We start from the raw sequence: 15549 nt of genomic DNA on the forward strand, positions 1-15549 counted from the left end.
AATAGAGTCGATTAAAATCCGTGAGTTTCTTTCATTGGTTAAGCAGTGATAAAATTGTGAGGGAGGATTATAGTTTTTGATCTCTGCAAATCACATTCTTGGGGAGTGACGAAGAATTTTAAACTACGACCTTAGTACACGAGTAGAGATTGATTCATAGCTTGACTTTTTTGGTATGCTAGGTATATTTCTTTACAATCCTTAATTATATCTATTTAAAAGAAAAAGCTTGGTCTAACCAAGGTTATCCTAAACTGTTCCCACCGCTTAAAATTGAGAGAATATTTCCTTTAAAAAAAAAATTGAGAGAATATTTTTTTTCTTTACAAAATTAAGGGGAAACTTGGAATATCCCCATCGTTGGAACTTGGAAGCATAATAAAACGATTATAATATTCATGCATTCATATTTGATGTAGGAGAAACTCTTGTGTGAACCAGGACCAAGAAACTCTTGATGTAGATTATTTGTTGGTATTAGTATAATTTTGTGTACACTTGCAACAAACCGATTTCTTTGGGATGCATGTTATACATTTGTCAAAACCTACTCGCCATCGTTCCTTAGATTGTGCATTCAATCGGTTAAAGGCAATCAACTTTTTATTCATCTCTCCCTAAAAGCTAATTTAATACACGAATTTTAATCAAAACTTCATATTTTAGACCATTAAAAATGCTCCATGGGCACTCGTTACTATTTTCTTTTCTTTTAAGCTTCGCTGAGAGTGTCATAAGGATGTAGGTTAGAAAACTCAAGTGATAATTTTACATAAAGCAATATTTTAACTTTAAAATTGATTGTATCACTTTTTAGATGAGAGTACATGCTCTAAAGACACATATTAACATTTATCTTTCTTTTATTAGGTTTAAATTATTTTTTATTTTGTGTGAATTGGATATTATATGCTCGCAAAGGATTAATTTTGAGCTAGATAAGACCACAATGAGTAGAAAAGATCATCCTCAAGAGAATTTAATATTGCTGTATTTTTATAGCTGAATTTGAATCTATATTCTTTTGTTAAATAGAAAGAGATCATTTATTATCTCGTTCAAGTATTCTTGAGTTATTATGTTTAAATATGATTTAAAACTTGACGTATAAAATATTTTTATTTTAATCTCTACATCGCATTTAATCTTTATTAATATACTATTTTTTGCTTTTAATTTTTAGTGTTTTGTTTTCATGTTTTCGAAATTTGTTCATATTAAAAATAATTCATGTAATTGTTATTTTACTCTTTATCTTAAGGAACTAAATAACACATTCTACATATTAAGGATTTTAATTTATACACAAATAAATTTTGTATGGATTAAAACAAAACAACAATGAGCAAAAATCTAAAAAAATATATATTTATAGACTAAAAATATACTTAAAACTTACTACTTTCTCTTTGATCTGTTTTTTTTTTAATTCTTATCCTTTTGTTTTTAGTCAAATTTTTCTTTTATTTAATAAATAATGGTAGTATTCTTGTTTATCAATGCTCCACTTTAACCTATATTGTTTAAAGGTAAGATTTCCACTAAAAAAATTAAAGGTAAGAGTAATAATCAAGTAAGCAAAAAAACACTAATAACAAAATACTATAATTCCTTTTTTATTTTGGGAAAAAAAAACCTGTATTTTTAGAAATATATAATAAAAATATTTGATTCCCCAAAAACCTGTATTTTGGGCAAAATACTATAATATCTGTATAAAAGTTATCCGGGATTTAATTTGGTCACATTGCCCATCTTGATTGTTAAATTTTTACCAAAGTAAATGATTTCAATAAAAGAAAATTCGGATCACATATTGACCAAAAAATAGTTAAGTTCATTGCAAAGGTAAAAAAGAAAAAGAAAAAAAGGATAGACAATCTTTCTCTATTTTTAAGGAGAAAATCTAGATTTAGATACTGTAAAAAAACAAAATTTACGGTTAACCAAGCCCACTATTTAGAGTCAAAACATGGTTTTTGGTAAGGGAATGTAACAGGTATCTGAGATTTTGAATAGAGACATAAAGAAATTAAAGATTTTCCTTAAAACGGTGAGAAGACTGGTAGAATTAGAAACATGACCGGCAGTTCACTTCTTTTAACTTTGTTTTTGTACACACGTCATGGTCAATAGTAGTTACCATTTCCAATACCATGCATATGTACATATATTTAATATTGAGATTTTTATTGATTTAGTCTTCATTTTTTGTTGAAGCCAATTTAAAAATGATGATGATACCATAGAGGGAATTGAAATTTGAGGTATAAAAGAAGCATAAGAGAATGAAGAGAGGATAGGTTTAAAAAAGATATCCATCCTCTTTTGTTAATTTGTTTTGGAAGAACAAAAAAAAGGTGAAAATGGTGGGGATGATGAATTCAAGAATGATGGAAGATGTGGTTGTAATTGGAGGGTTGATTGGTGTACAATTTGTGTATGCTGGAAATGCTATGCTCTTGAAGTATCTTATGTCTTTAGGTCTTCAATCTTTTACCATTGTCATTTACACTTCTTTTGCTACATTTCTTCTTCTCCTACCCTTTGTCTTGTATTTTGAAAGGTATTTTTCTCTCTTCTTTTTTTAGTTTCTATTGTTAGTTTTTTGAGATGGGATTATGGAGGATTTTTGAACTTTGATGATGATGATTTTTATTTGGGTATGTTTCTATTGCAGGAGTAAATGGCCTAAGAAGATCACTTTCAAGTTGATTGTTCAATTTTTCCTCCTTGCTCTTGGAGGGTAAGGAAATCTTGTTACTATTATATGTTTTTAATGTCTTTAGCCATTGAATTGTGTTTGTGAATGTTTTGAATGATTGATATGAATTCCACATGATAGAAAAATCTACTCTATAATAAAATGATGATGTCACTCTGATTTCGTTAAATTTATTACGATTTTTCTTACATTTTTCAACTTTAATTTTTTAAAGTATCAAATTTTAATCTTTTTTAATAAATTATTGTTAAGAAAAATGAGGGTTTAGAAAAGGTTTTTGAATTTGTAGGATTTTGAGTTCATCCATGCATCCCTGCAAATGTTGAAGAATACAAGAGACTAATTTTAGAGAATTTTTGGGGGTGAATCCATTATCATAGATTTTAGGGAAATATTTGATTCCTAGGATATCTCTCAAGATAATCCAATCATATTCTTGGTTTGGTTAGGTACTAAAATTATCCTTAAACCCCATGTTTTGTGCTAATCCTCCTATTAAGAGCAAGGCTTATCTTATCCTTTTCTTTTTAGACATGAAAGACTTTCTTTTTGCCTTTTATAATGAAAGGTGGGTAATATTTTAAGGAATTTGAGAGTGAAAAAAACATACCTTACTTATGTAGAACACTGGAACTAGTGGACCATGTTCTAATAAAAAATGAAAGAAATCGAATCTAGGTTTAACATTTTTATGAAGATGGGCTATGCTATTCACTTCACATTCTCTAGCATTGATGATCCTGTACAATTTCTACATGTTTGCTTACTAATACCGAAATTCGTCGAAATAATGACGGTTAAATACCGGCTTTCGGATTTCTATATTGATCATTGGTATGAATGATCTTATGCAGCGTAACTCTGTTCCAATCTTTATTCCTGAAAGGAATCAATCTAACATCAGCAGCAATGGGAACAGCCATGCCAAACCTTGCCCCAGGATTTATCTTCATCATCGCGTGGCTTTTTCGGTAATAATCTATTTTCTCATAGGTTTCAAAAGTTCACAATTTTTCTTAACACCAAGAAATAAAGGGTTGATGCACATAATAATCTATATAAGTTTGAATGGTACAAAAAATAGATGTAGGATTTGATTTGTATAAAGTATCATATTATAAATAGCATTTCCAAATGTTAATGAAAGCATATATGCAAATGCAGGTTGGAAAAAGTGGACTTAAGTTGCACATATAGTAGAGTAAAAATAATTGGCACATTGCTTTGTGTCTTGGGGGCTTTCACAATGAGCTTAATGCAAAGTATCTCAACTCCTCTACCAATTGAAGAGTTAAAAGTTCAATTAACAAATCCACCACCACCATTTGTAATGTTTGACAGAAACAAGATAATTGGTTGCCTCTATCTCTTGGTTTCAATCCTTGTTCTCTCAGGAACCGTTGTTCTACAGGTAATTTTTTTTTGTTCTACAAACAAGTTACATTAAAATTTGAGTAAATAGTTATTTCAATCGTTAAATGTGTGGAACAATGTCATAGTAGTCCTCGAATATAGAATTAGAAAACATAAATATATGCGTATGTCATTAGTTAGTATAATTTTCGAACATGTTTTTTCGTTAGTTAATTTGGTACATAAGATTACTAACAAAAGACAAATTTATGGATTTTTTTTTTTTTTTTGTTTGTAATTTCAATATATTTAGGGGTTAGTGATAATGTCTCAAAAATTAGGAGATAAAAATGATTGTTTACTCGTTAATTTTTACTATTTCTAAAAAAAGTTGTGTTTCTTGCAGGCTTTTACTCTAGGAGAATTTCCTGCACCAATGTCTGTGTGTGCAATAACATCAATTTTTGGAGGATTCATCACTTCAGCTGCTCAATTAATTGAATTTCATGAAATCAAAACTGGTTGGCCACTAGTTAGTGTTGGTGACATGATTGGCTATTCTATTCTGGTAATTTCAAATATTCTTTTTTGAGGGAAATTTTAAATACTCTTCTATTTTAGTACTATTGAATATAGTACATTTCAAAAATTACTTTTAGTACCGTTGAATCTTGAATATACATTTATTTGTTTTTACTTTCATAAATAAAAAGTAAAAGTATCTATCCAATTAGAATATATAAATAATTGTTTGTTTTGAAGGTCATGGACAAGTATTCTTTAACCAACAAAGGTTGTGACCAACGAAATAGGTTATACTCTCACAACAAGGCGAACCAAAGTTTGAATCATAGTTAAGAGATGTGTCCACATTTATTGTATGTTTGGATGATGAGTTTTGAATCAGATCTTCAAATGGCTTAAAGGTGTCAAAATAAATGTCCCACATCGAAAAAAAATAGCATTAAAATGAATATATAAATAAGGAATTGTGTGCCAATTCTTTGATAAATTGTTTAACCACTAGTTGAATTATAAACTTGTGTCCATTGCTATTGCGATATATTTTATATATCGCAATTGTTGGGGGCATTGTGTTTTCAAATTCATCTACTACTTAATTTTTTTTTATTCCTTTGCTTTACTTCTAAACTTATTTTTTATTTTTAGTTTTTAATCCCTACATATAGATAAAATATTATTTTTATATCCCAATTGTTGGGGGCATTGTGTTTTCAATGATCTAGCTTTTTGAAGGGCTTCAATTTGAGATTAGATCTTTGTGTGTGTATGCAATTGTATTATATTCTCAATGACACTAGTAAATTCACAGTCAGGTGCAGTGACTGGAATATCCTTAAGCTTTAGTGGTTGGGCACTTGAGAAGAGAGGACCAGTGTTGGTATCCATGTTCAGCCCTGTTGGCACAGTTTGCTCAATCATTTTCTCTATTGTTACTCAAGGAGATAGTACCGTTAATATTGGAAGGTATTTTCATAAGATTCATAGGTTCTTTTTATTAATAATCTAGGGTCTAAGTTGATGATTTTTTTTCTTCTCCCAAATGATATTTTCCTAACTATAGTATTATTCATAATAATTACATTTTTGAATTGCAGCATAGCGGGTATGTTCCTCATGTTCACCGGGCTCTACTTTGTGCTTTGGGCCAAAGGGAAAGAAGATGGCTTAGAGAGTGAGTTTGATGCAGAGAAGCCTCTCTTAAGTTGATTTGTTTCCAATTCTGTAAAAATATAACTAGTGTGTAAATTATGAATGTTTTAGTAAATTAGTGTGTAATTATCAACTATAGGATTTGAGAGATAGAGTAATGTATTATATAGGAGAAGTTTAATTAACTATTAACTTAAGGTTTTGGGATTATGTAATGCATTTGCATTTGTAAATGTCTAAATCTTAAGTTGATGCACATTCAGGTACAAAACAGGTGGAACTCAAGGAAAAGAACTTTGTTGCATAGCACGAATAGTTTTGAGGGAGAGAAGAAGAAGAGTTGAGCGAGAGAATGGAACTCAAGGAAAAGAATTATGAAGAAACAATAATATTTTGTGCCCATGATAAAAAAATTATCTGGAACAATTTTTTTTGTCATATACTACATATTTTCCGATATTTTTAAAATAAAAAATTGAACGAGTATTTTTTCGTTGTCTGTTTTTTCTTCTTGACAAATCAAGCACACCTTGTGCACCCTCCATCTCAAAGAACTTATATATATATCATATTTAAATGATAAAACCCTTATGAAACGATAACATTTTTTTTGCAAATTATTTTGTAATATTTAAATTATTAAAAACTAATTAAGTAATTAAAAAATCTATAATTTAAAAAAATATCATTGACACTTCTAAATAAATAGTTTCAATTTTTAAAAAAAAAAATCATGAGTAACAAAATAATCTATTGTATATATGTTAGATAAGCTAAATGAATGTAAGATATATTATGTAAATGAAAAAACAACACTTGCAAGAAAATATTTGTTAAAACATTCAAATTAAAATTCATATTTTTGAAATTTTAATAATTATTTTATTTTAAATGTTATAGTTTTAATAGGTTTTTAAAAGCTAATTTTTAAATTTTTTTATTTATTTATTTATTTAGTTTCAAATTAATATTTTTATTAATATTTATTTGATTTCAATTTTTATTTAAATTAATGTTATTGGAGTAAATCAAGAAATTTATTTCTTGTCTATCCTTGTAGTTTTTAACAAAAGGATATATTTTTTAATTAAAGACACAAGATATGATAGATTTGAAGATTAGCACATTATATTTTAATATTTCATCGAATATTAAATTAAGACATGATATAAGACAATAATCTTATCTTATCTATCATCGTAACCAATATATCATCTTAACCATCAAATAGATCATTAAAGTTTTACATACCGTCAAATGCGGATGTAGCGCTATACAGTGACGGATCCAGGAATTTTGGAAAGTGGGGGCACCACGTATATATAAATTTGAAACATTAAATAAACATATATATATATATATATATATATATTATATTTCATTTTTAATAGCATAAATATACATCATAATTGTCCTCTACGATTCTCTATATTTTGGAAACATTGAATGAGATTGGAAACGATGCGGAATCGGATTCAGAATAGATTTGTGAGTGAGGGAGGGTGATGGCAAGAAAATGCTGAGAACTGAGCCTGAGCGGACGAGAGAGAGAAGACAGAAGAGGTTATTGGATTTGTTTTGTTTTGTGTGTTTGTATAAAGTGTGGGTTTCCACTCCTTTCTTTTATTTAATTATACTATTTTTTTATTTTTTTAATTGGAAATGGTTGTGTATGTGATGTTGTGTTAAAGTGTGTGTTTATGTGTGGGCCAATAAAAAAAGTGTTGTGTATTTTTGTGTAGGCCATTTAGTCAACATTTCAACTATAACTATATATTACTATATTACTACCTCCAAAAACAAAAACTCAAAATTTAGTGCAGACACAAGCCTACACACTCTTGTGCTTGCATCCGTCCCTGGCACTATAGATAGCTTTAGTAAAATAAAAAACTACAATAACTTCATAAGATGGGTCAATTGCCCGAAAAGGATATTAAACAAATTTAATCCTTATTAGAACTTCAATTTGTTGTCCCTGTAAGCATAACTCAGTTGGCAGAGACATACATTATTATATGCAGGGGTCGGAGCTCGAACCCCGGGCACCCCTCTTATTCACCTTGAAAAAGGTGAATTCTAACCACTAAACTACTTGAAGAAAAAAAAAAAACTTCAATTTGTTTTCACTATGAGTTCTCCATTAAAAAAAAATAAGGTAGTTAAAGTCATCCTTTCTTTTGAGGCCTTGCTTTATTAATAAGACCATCCCCAATGGTGGTGTCTTTACCAATTAAGACATCGTACCTAATAGGTACCCCCATTGGGGAATTTTTTTTTGGGGGTCTCTTAAGACCCGGGGTCTTATTTAAGACCCCCAACTTTAAACGGAACCCGCACGCTTTTAATATTAAAAAATTGAAATGTAGTGATATAAAGTTATTGATAGTTGATTAGTGGGTCCCATTTAAGAACTTTGTGTGAGATCTGGGTTGGAGGGATTGAGTGCTTATTAGGTACTACTATTAAAAAATGATAAAAGAGTGATGTGTACGTGTGGGACCCATTTAAGTACCCAAAAATGGGTGTCTCCATTGTGGATGCTCTAAGAGAAATTAAATATTCTTAGTACTATAGTCTATAAATCACGACATTTTAGATTTCGTGTTCAAATAAATTTTATTTACGTTTGGTATCTATTTTGAAAGGAAAAAAACTAGAATGATTTAAGCCCTTTAAAATAGTTTTATATTTTTTTTTTATATACAAAAGAGGGCCAAAGGCCCAGTTTTATATTTTTTATACTGAAGTAAAAGGAGCGAGCCCCAAACAGGAAAAAAAATATTAACTGCGATTATGAAAGTCGGTCAATCCCTTATCTACCAACAAGGTATAAAAGACAAAGATGAGAACAAAACAAAAATACGACTTAGTCAAAGATGAACTAAGACTAAACCTCGCAAGTATAATCCTCTCCGACTCCCCTATCCGCAATAAATATGTCGCACCTTACACCTTCACAAACGGTTAAGAAGACCTAGAGTTTAACTCACTGATTCAAGACACATATGGATTCTCGATTACTACCAACTTCTAGCATCTACATTGCTTCAGATGTATCTGATTCAACGATAATAATAGTCAAATACCCACCAATAACTAGCTCAAGAACTTTAACCACCGCCCACAATTTTGCAATTAGACAAGAACAATAGAACATGGAGTAAGAAAAACCAACGAAGAACATGCCTTCGTGGTCACGAACCACACCACCACAAGCACCATTGCCACCACTATCAATAACTACACCGTCACCATTTGCCACGAAGGATTCTGACAGTACCACACAAAACCACCATGAAAGAAAAGCACCTTCACCATTTTAATACTAGAGAAATGCTTTCTTAGGAACAAACCCAAATTAAAAAAAATTGGGCATACTCACACCAATACATTTTTATTTAAAGATTAAGTGGTTTGATGATGTTGAATGACAAGACTAATTTAATTATCTTTTAATTTATTTTTTTTTACTGTGTGTGCGCCCAATCTATATAATATAAATTTACGACCTGTTTCATGGCCCTTTATGGAAATGTTTTTTCTCCTCCTATTCTTATGACACGTGGCACTCTCATCTTATTCATCCTCACAAAATACTCTCACCACATTCATCCTCACAAAATACTCTCACCACATTCATCCTCACAAATTTGTATTTAATGTTTATGTATAAAAGGAAGTTTTACAATTTCAAATTCTAATATTTGAAATTAAATTAGAAATCAAACATTTCGTATTCAAAAAATACAAACTTTAATAAAATATGCTTTTTTTGAATAATCAAATAATTTAAATTAAAATATTTGAATTCAAATATTAAAATAAAACAAGTAATATCTAATTAAAATACGATTAATGGAATAATTATTTAAATATCAAAGAGATCAAATAATTGATATATGTCAAATAATAAAAATATGATTTGATTTGTCAAAAAAAAATATGATTTGATAAAAGTGTAACTTTTTAAAATAATTTAATTAGATTTGGCAGTAACCATTAATATTTTATATAATTTAAGTTTATATTCTTTTGATTCTATTTTCAAAATATATATTGTATAATTTAAGTTTATATTCTTCTGTTTCTATTTTCAAAATATATATTGTATAGTAACATAGTAAGGAAATAAAAATTATGTTTCGTAAAAATATAGAAAAAAACGAACATATGCGTTCATAATTGAAAATAGATAATTGAAAATAGATTTATTTTTCGTGCTCTGATTTAATTCAGAATTCTTTTTAATGATGTTGCAAACATAATTTTTTAAATCATAAATGATTTTTTTAGAAAAAATCAGGAATATGCGTTCAGGAAAAAAAAAAAGGAAATACGCGTTCAGGAATATGAGTTCAGGAAATATGCGTTCAGAATTCTTATTAAAAAGGAAATATGCGTTCAGGAATTATTATTAAAAAAAACGTATTGCTTTAGAAAGGAAAATATGAGTTTAAATCAGGACATATGCATTAATATATTCTGTGGTAGAAAAAACGTATTGCTTTATTAATTTTTTTTTGTTTTTTTATGAAGTAAATTAAAAAAAATGAAATTTAACCAGATTGTTTAAAATAATATCATATTTCAATTATAATATATTTTTTGTTTTGGCTGATTGGGAAAAAAATACGATGCAATGAAATCAAAGTAGAAATGGTAGTATTATGGCTTTTGGAGAATATATTATTTCATTATGATGTGTATTTTTTTATTTGACTGGAAAAAAAAAAGTTTTGGAATTAATTGGGATTGAATGGTATATTATTGAAACGGATCCTTAAACATGTTCCTTGCTAATCACCATTAAGAACATATTAAAACATTCTAAAATAAACCTTAGACTTTTTTTTAAGGAAAAATAAACCTTAGACTTATTTATTTCAATTTGTTTGGTTTATTGCACACCTTTCTTTACAATCCGAGCCAAAAAAAAACAAGAAGAAGCAACTTTATATCTATTAATTTTTTTCCGGCTACAGTACTATTGATATCATTCAATCAAAACAAGAAAAAAGATTATTATATTTTGCTTAATAGCTAAGACATGAGCTCGAATTTGATTGGTCGAGTTAAGTGTGGTTGTTTTACATAATTGTCCTCTAAAATCTATTATAAATTAGACCTATTAACCAACACTTTCTTCACACCACAACTCCTTCTCTTTCTATTTCATTTCTTTCTCTTTGCGTCCTTTTCGTATCTCTCTACTAAATCGAAATGGCCCAAAGATTGACTTGATCTCTGATATATCCCTTCTAAAGAAAGAAAATCAGGGTTCGAGTCGTTCGCCTTTGGTTTGTGAGGGATATGAAAAAAGACCAACTTCCTTTCTCCTTAGAAATGGTTCTAATGGACAATAAGGTTGTTTAACTCAATTTTTTTGTTTATATTTTTATATCCGCTTTTCTATTATGTCTTATTTTTTGTCTTTTTTTTCAATTTTTTTTTTTTTGCAATTATATTAGATCATTTCTGTTTTTTATCACTAAAAATGATACCAATCGAATTCGTTTCCGATATCTCCCATTCGCATCAACAAACTTGGAGTATCAATGGTCGAATCATGGTTGATTTATTTAAAAAAAAAATTTGTTTATATTCTTATATCTGCTTTTCTATTATATTTTTTTATCCATCTGTTTTTTTCGTTTATATTCTTATATCTTCATGATTCTTTGGACGTCTTTGATTTATAATTTATTCATTTACTTTTTCATGAAATTTAAATATCTATTTTTGTTTGTTTTCTTCATTTATTTTCTATTGGGACTTATTGAGCTTAATTTTATTCTTTTTGTCTTAATGATATAGATATATTAGTCTTAAAAGATTATCCAAAAAAAGAACTGCAACAGTGGGGGAGCTGATCCAAAAAGAACAGAGGGCTTTGTATTAGCGGGCATATACTGGCGGATATACTAGCATATTTGATATTTTCAGTTGGATGTATATATCACAATTAATGTAATTTCTAACTGTTGACATAATTTATATATAATCAATGAAATTTTAAATATCGTAACCAAAAAAAATGAAATTTAAAATATTACATTTGCCCCAAATTACATGTCGCTTTGCGAGGCAACGGATAAGATCAAGAATCATACAGTAGTTTACAAAGTATACCGACAACGGATAACTCCGATTCAAATGTCTTATACTCTCGATAACTCTCCAAGTTCTTTGCATGCAACATAATTTGTGCTATTGGAAATAGCGATTTAATTCCCATTAATTGACTTTCATTCAAATTGATTTGGTGAGATTCAAAAACAAAGAAATTAATTCCCATTTATTTAATTGATTTTTTATATCTTTAAAATGAGGTATTCAACCAACATATATTGTGTGACATAAATGGTAGATATATTGGACTCCTTAATCATTTTGTTTAGGTTTTTTTTTTTCATCTGTGCGTATTAAAAACATTTGTTAGAGGAGATGAACCCCTTAAATGAATCTTAGTATCTCGAGATGATTAATCTCCGCTGTAGTGCAAGAAAAATATCTTTGATTTGTTAAAAAAAAATACCTTTGATTTACTCATTAAAAAATATGCGGCATTTAGGTTCAATTTATTCTACCATGATTAATTTTCAAACATGTAATTGCCCTATCTCTTAATCACTCTCATTGTTTTTTTTTATCACTCATTATTTGATTGTTTCAACGCCTCGCTTAACGGCGATAGCACTAAGAGTTAGTTGAAAGCATTTACAAACCACTTTTTTTTTGCTTGATTTTTGTGTGTGTTGGTATGTTATGTGAAACCTTTTAGGTCTTATCTATCTCGAGTAACTCCCTTTTTCCCAATTAAGTCTTATTAAAAATTCAATGTTTTTCTAATATGGACTTGGAGCAAGACATGTTTTTGTATTATAATACGAGGGAAATGTAACTCAAACTTCTTTTAAGGAAAGGGAGTGTATCTTTTAACATAAGAGAAGAATGAACTATGGTTCAAGCTAAATGAGGTGAGAATAATTTGCTCTAACAAAATTTGTAGTAAATAGATGATAATATTCAAACAATCTAAAAAGAGTTGTTCATCAAAAGAAGATAAACTTTTCTACAATTTAACATTTACAATTTAAAAAGAGTTTTTCGCAAAAAATCTAAAGAGTTGTAGATATTTAAATATGAAAAAATTCATAAATCTGCATAGCTTTCATTAGAGGGTTGCTGTTTTTTTTTTTCAAGAGAAAATATCTGAAAATATGAAACTCCACAAATTGACAAATCAATATTTGAGTAGGCTTGGCCTCTTGGTGTTTTCTTACCAACTTGGTATGAAAATTTGACATATAATTGAGTTTAATCACGTAGTGATCTAAACGGGCAACCAAAAAAAAGAGTTGTTAAAAGAAAGTGATCTTTTAGCACACTTAACAAACTGTGACTCAATTACTAGCTGAGTTGTTGTTATACTTGTAGAGAGAATACGATACAGTTATGAAGCTCTGCAATATTGGTCTGAAGCGTTGCATTAATTGGATTTTCTTTGTATATTTTAAGACAAATAAAATTAGATAGTGTTGAAGGGTTTTAGTTGAATGCATATATTTAATAATACAAGAGAGTGAAGAAGTGAGCAAACATATAAATGAAAATACGGTGGCCGCAGTTTTCTTAGATTGAGAGAGCAGACCTTTAGAAGGGAAGATGAAGAAGCTTCCGGAGTAGTAAAACCCCGTCCAGTTTTTTGGTGGTGGCCTGGGTTTGAACCGCAGATCTTGCATATATTATGCATTGTCCATACTAACTGAGTTAAACTCACGAGGACAAACCCCGCCCAGTTTGTTTCAGAGTGTGATGTTTTAGGTTGTTTATTTATGTTTTTTTTCCTTTTATTATATCCATCGATAGATCCATCTAATGGCTAATATTAAGTGAAGAAGAGAGAAGGAGGCAAATTTTGAAGGAGAGGATCCAATTCCCTTTTTCTTTGCGTACTTTTTGTGTCTCTCTATTAAATCGGTGAAGAAGAGAGAAGGAGACAAATTTTGAATTAGAGGATCCAATTCCCTTTTTCTTTGTATACTTTTTGTGTCTCTCTATTAAATCGAAATGGCCCCAAAGATTGACTTGATCTATGATATATCCCCTTCTAAAGAAAATTGGACTATCAGGGTTCGAAAAGTTGCACTTAAAATGCATTAAGAGGTAACATAAAACTTCAAAGTAAAAACATGTCTCCACTGAGATATGCTTTGTTAGTGCTGTCTCCACTACACTTTTCTTTGTGTACTCCTTTGTTGTTGTTTTTGAAGCAACACAAGTCAAATACTGCTTAGAATTCTGGGATGACGAGTTTAGCATCAGGGTGTAAATGACATGAACGAGACAATTATTTTTATAAAAGTTTCTTAGACAAATAATTTATCTCAAATGGTTCTGAAATCAGTTATCTCTCTTTTTCTCAAAATGAAAAGCTTATGCAAAGGAAGTGGAGAGAAACTACTCATGTTATTGTTGAAGATGTGAAGAAAAACAATACTTCACTAATAAAAAATAGGGATAAGGGTGATACATTTGAAGACTATTACACATTAAGAAATTTATCACATTCCAACCTTGATGACAAGGTTGTTTTCGAGGGGTGTGTTTTTTAGGATATAGTAAAGGCTGATTAGAGTAGTTTAAGTAGTTAAGAAGAACTTTTTTTAGGATATAGTAAAGAACAAACTAAGAGTTACTAACTCTACGATACCATTCAGCATTTTCCACATTTTTTAGGCTAATATGTTTAAATATAAAGGATTCTCATATAAAGCTAATATTTTTTCTTTCTCTTCAACGTGCACACATATGCATGCAAAGGTGTTAATATTAATTTTGCGACTTTACATTTAATATGCAGATCTGTGTATCGGAGACGATGACTTGAAGAACCTGTGTTTGATTCAAATTGAAATGCTGCTTCAGGAAAACGGACGGTCGCTTACTGACTTCAAATCTATGCCCAGGCCAAACGCAGCAGACATGCCAACTTTAACAAACAAGCTTATCGTTGATGAGCTAAATTACAACTAAGATTAACTGGAAAAGACACACACTGATATGTTATTGATGTTGACTGATGAACAAAGATGTGTGCATGACAAGATTATGGAGTCTGTTGGTTCTGACGACGGTGGTTTCTTTTTCTTATATGGTTACGGTGGTACTGAAAAAACTTTTATATGGAAAACATTGTCGGCTGTTGTTAGAACGATGGGATTAATTGTATTGAATGCTGCATCCAGCAGTATAACGGCTCTTCTATTACCAGGTGGAAGAACCGCGCACTCGATGCTGACAGTCCGTATTGAGATTATGGTGCGTGCTGCAAAGTTGATAATTTGGGATGAGGCTCCAATGATGCACCGATGGTGTTTTGAGGCAGTTGACCGATCAATGCGTGATATCATGTCCAAGAATGATCCCTTAAACGAGTTTAGACCTTTTGGTGGAATGACAGCAGTTTTAGGTGGTGATTTCAGGCAGATATTGCCTGTTGTCCAAAAAGGAACAAGGCAGGATATTTTTGATGCCCCAATCAATTCATCAAAGATACGGGCTTATTGTAATGTGTTGAGGCTTACTGTTAATATGAGATTGGGTGCATCTTCGGTACCTGTAAAGCAGGAAGAAATTGCTAATTTTGGCAAGTGGATACTCTCAATTGGAGACGACAACGACGCTTCGGATGAGAATGGTGAAATGAAGGTAGAAATTCCTAAAGATTTGCTCATATCGGACGCAACAAATCTGTTGATGTCACTTATAGACTTTGTGTATCCCGATTTGAA

General features: G+C 29.8%; 1 protein-coding gene and 1 long non-coding RNA gene across 4 annotated transcripts; both read left to right on the plus strand.

The window, feature by feature from the left end:
* Positions 1 to 1974: 1974 nt before the first annotated feature.
* LOC146901433 (WAT1-related protein At5g47470-like) lies at positions 1975 to 6061 on the plus strand. Of its 3 annotated transcripts, XM_085735378.1 has the most exons (9): positions 1975 to 2053; positions 2221 to 2566; positions 2681 to 2746; positions 3580 to 3696; positions 3890 to 4136; positions 4485 to 4646; positions 5412 to 5566; positions 5698 to 5774; positions 6016 to 6061. In XM_085735378.1, the coding sequence occupies exons 2-9, from the start codon at positions 2367 to 2369 to the stop codon at positions 6057 to 6059; spliced, it is 1068 nt and encodes a 355-aa protein (XP_085591504.1). In that variant the 5' UTR covers positions 1975 to 2053; positions 2221 to 2366; the 3' UTR covers positions 6060 to 6061. The 3 variants fall into 3 exon arrangements, with proteins under 3 accessions (XP_085591504.1, XP_085591503.1, XP_085591505.1); XM_085735377.1 differs by lacking the exon at positions 1975 to 2053 and having other exon boundaries at positions 2200 to 2566; XM_085735379.1 differs by lacking the exons at positions 1975 to 2053; positions 5412 to 5566; positions 5698 to 5774; positions 6016 to 6061 and adding an exon at positions 4841 to 5131 and having other exon boundaries at positions 2200 to 2566.
* Positions 6062 to 10920: 4859 nt separating this feature from the next.
* LOC146901434 (uncharacterized) lies at positions 10921 to 11772 on the plus strand. Its single transcript, XR_015024065.1, has 2 exons — positions 10921 to 11119; positions 11570 to 11772. It is a non-coding gene; the product is annotated as an uncharacterized LOC146901434 (long non-coding RNA).
* The last annotated feature ends 3777 nt before the right edge of the window (positions 11773 to 15549 follow it).

This window comes from Medicago sativa, chromosome 8 (genome assembly GCF_051527215.1).
Source record: "Medicago sativa cultivar Bolivia chromosome 8, Bolivia_mono, whole genome shotgun sequence".
Lineage (NCBI taxonomy): Eukaryota > Viridiplantae > Streptophyta > Magnoliopsida > Fabales > Fabaceae > Medicago > Medicago sativa.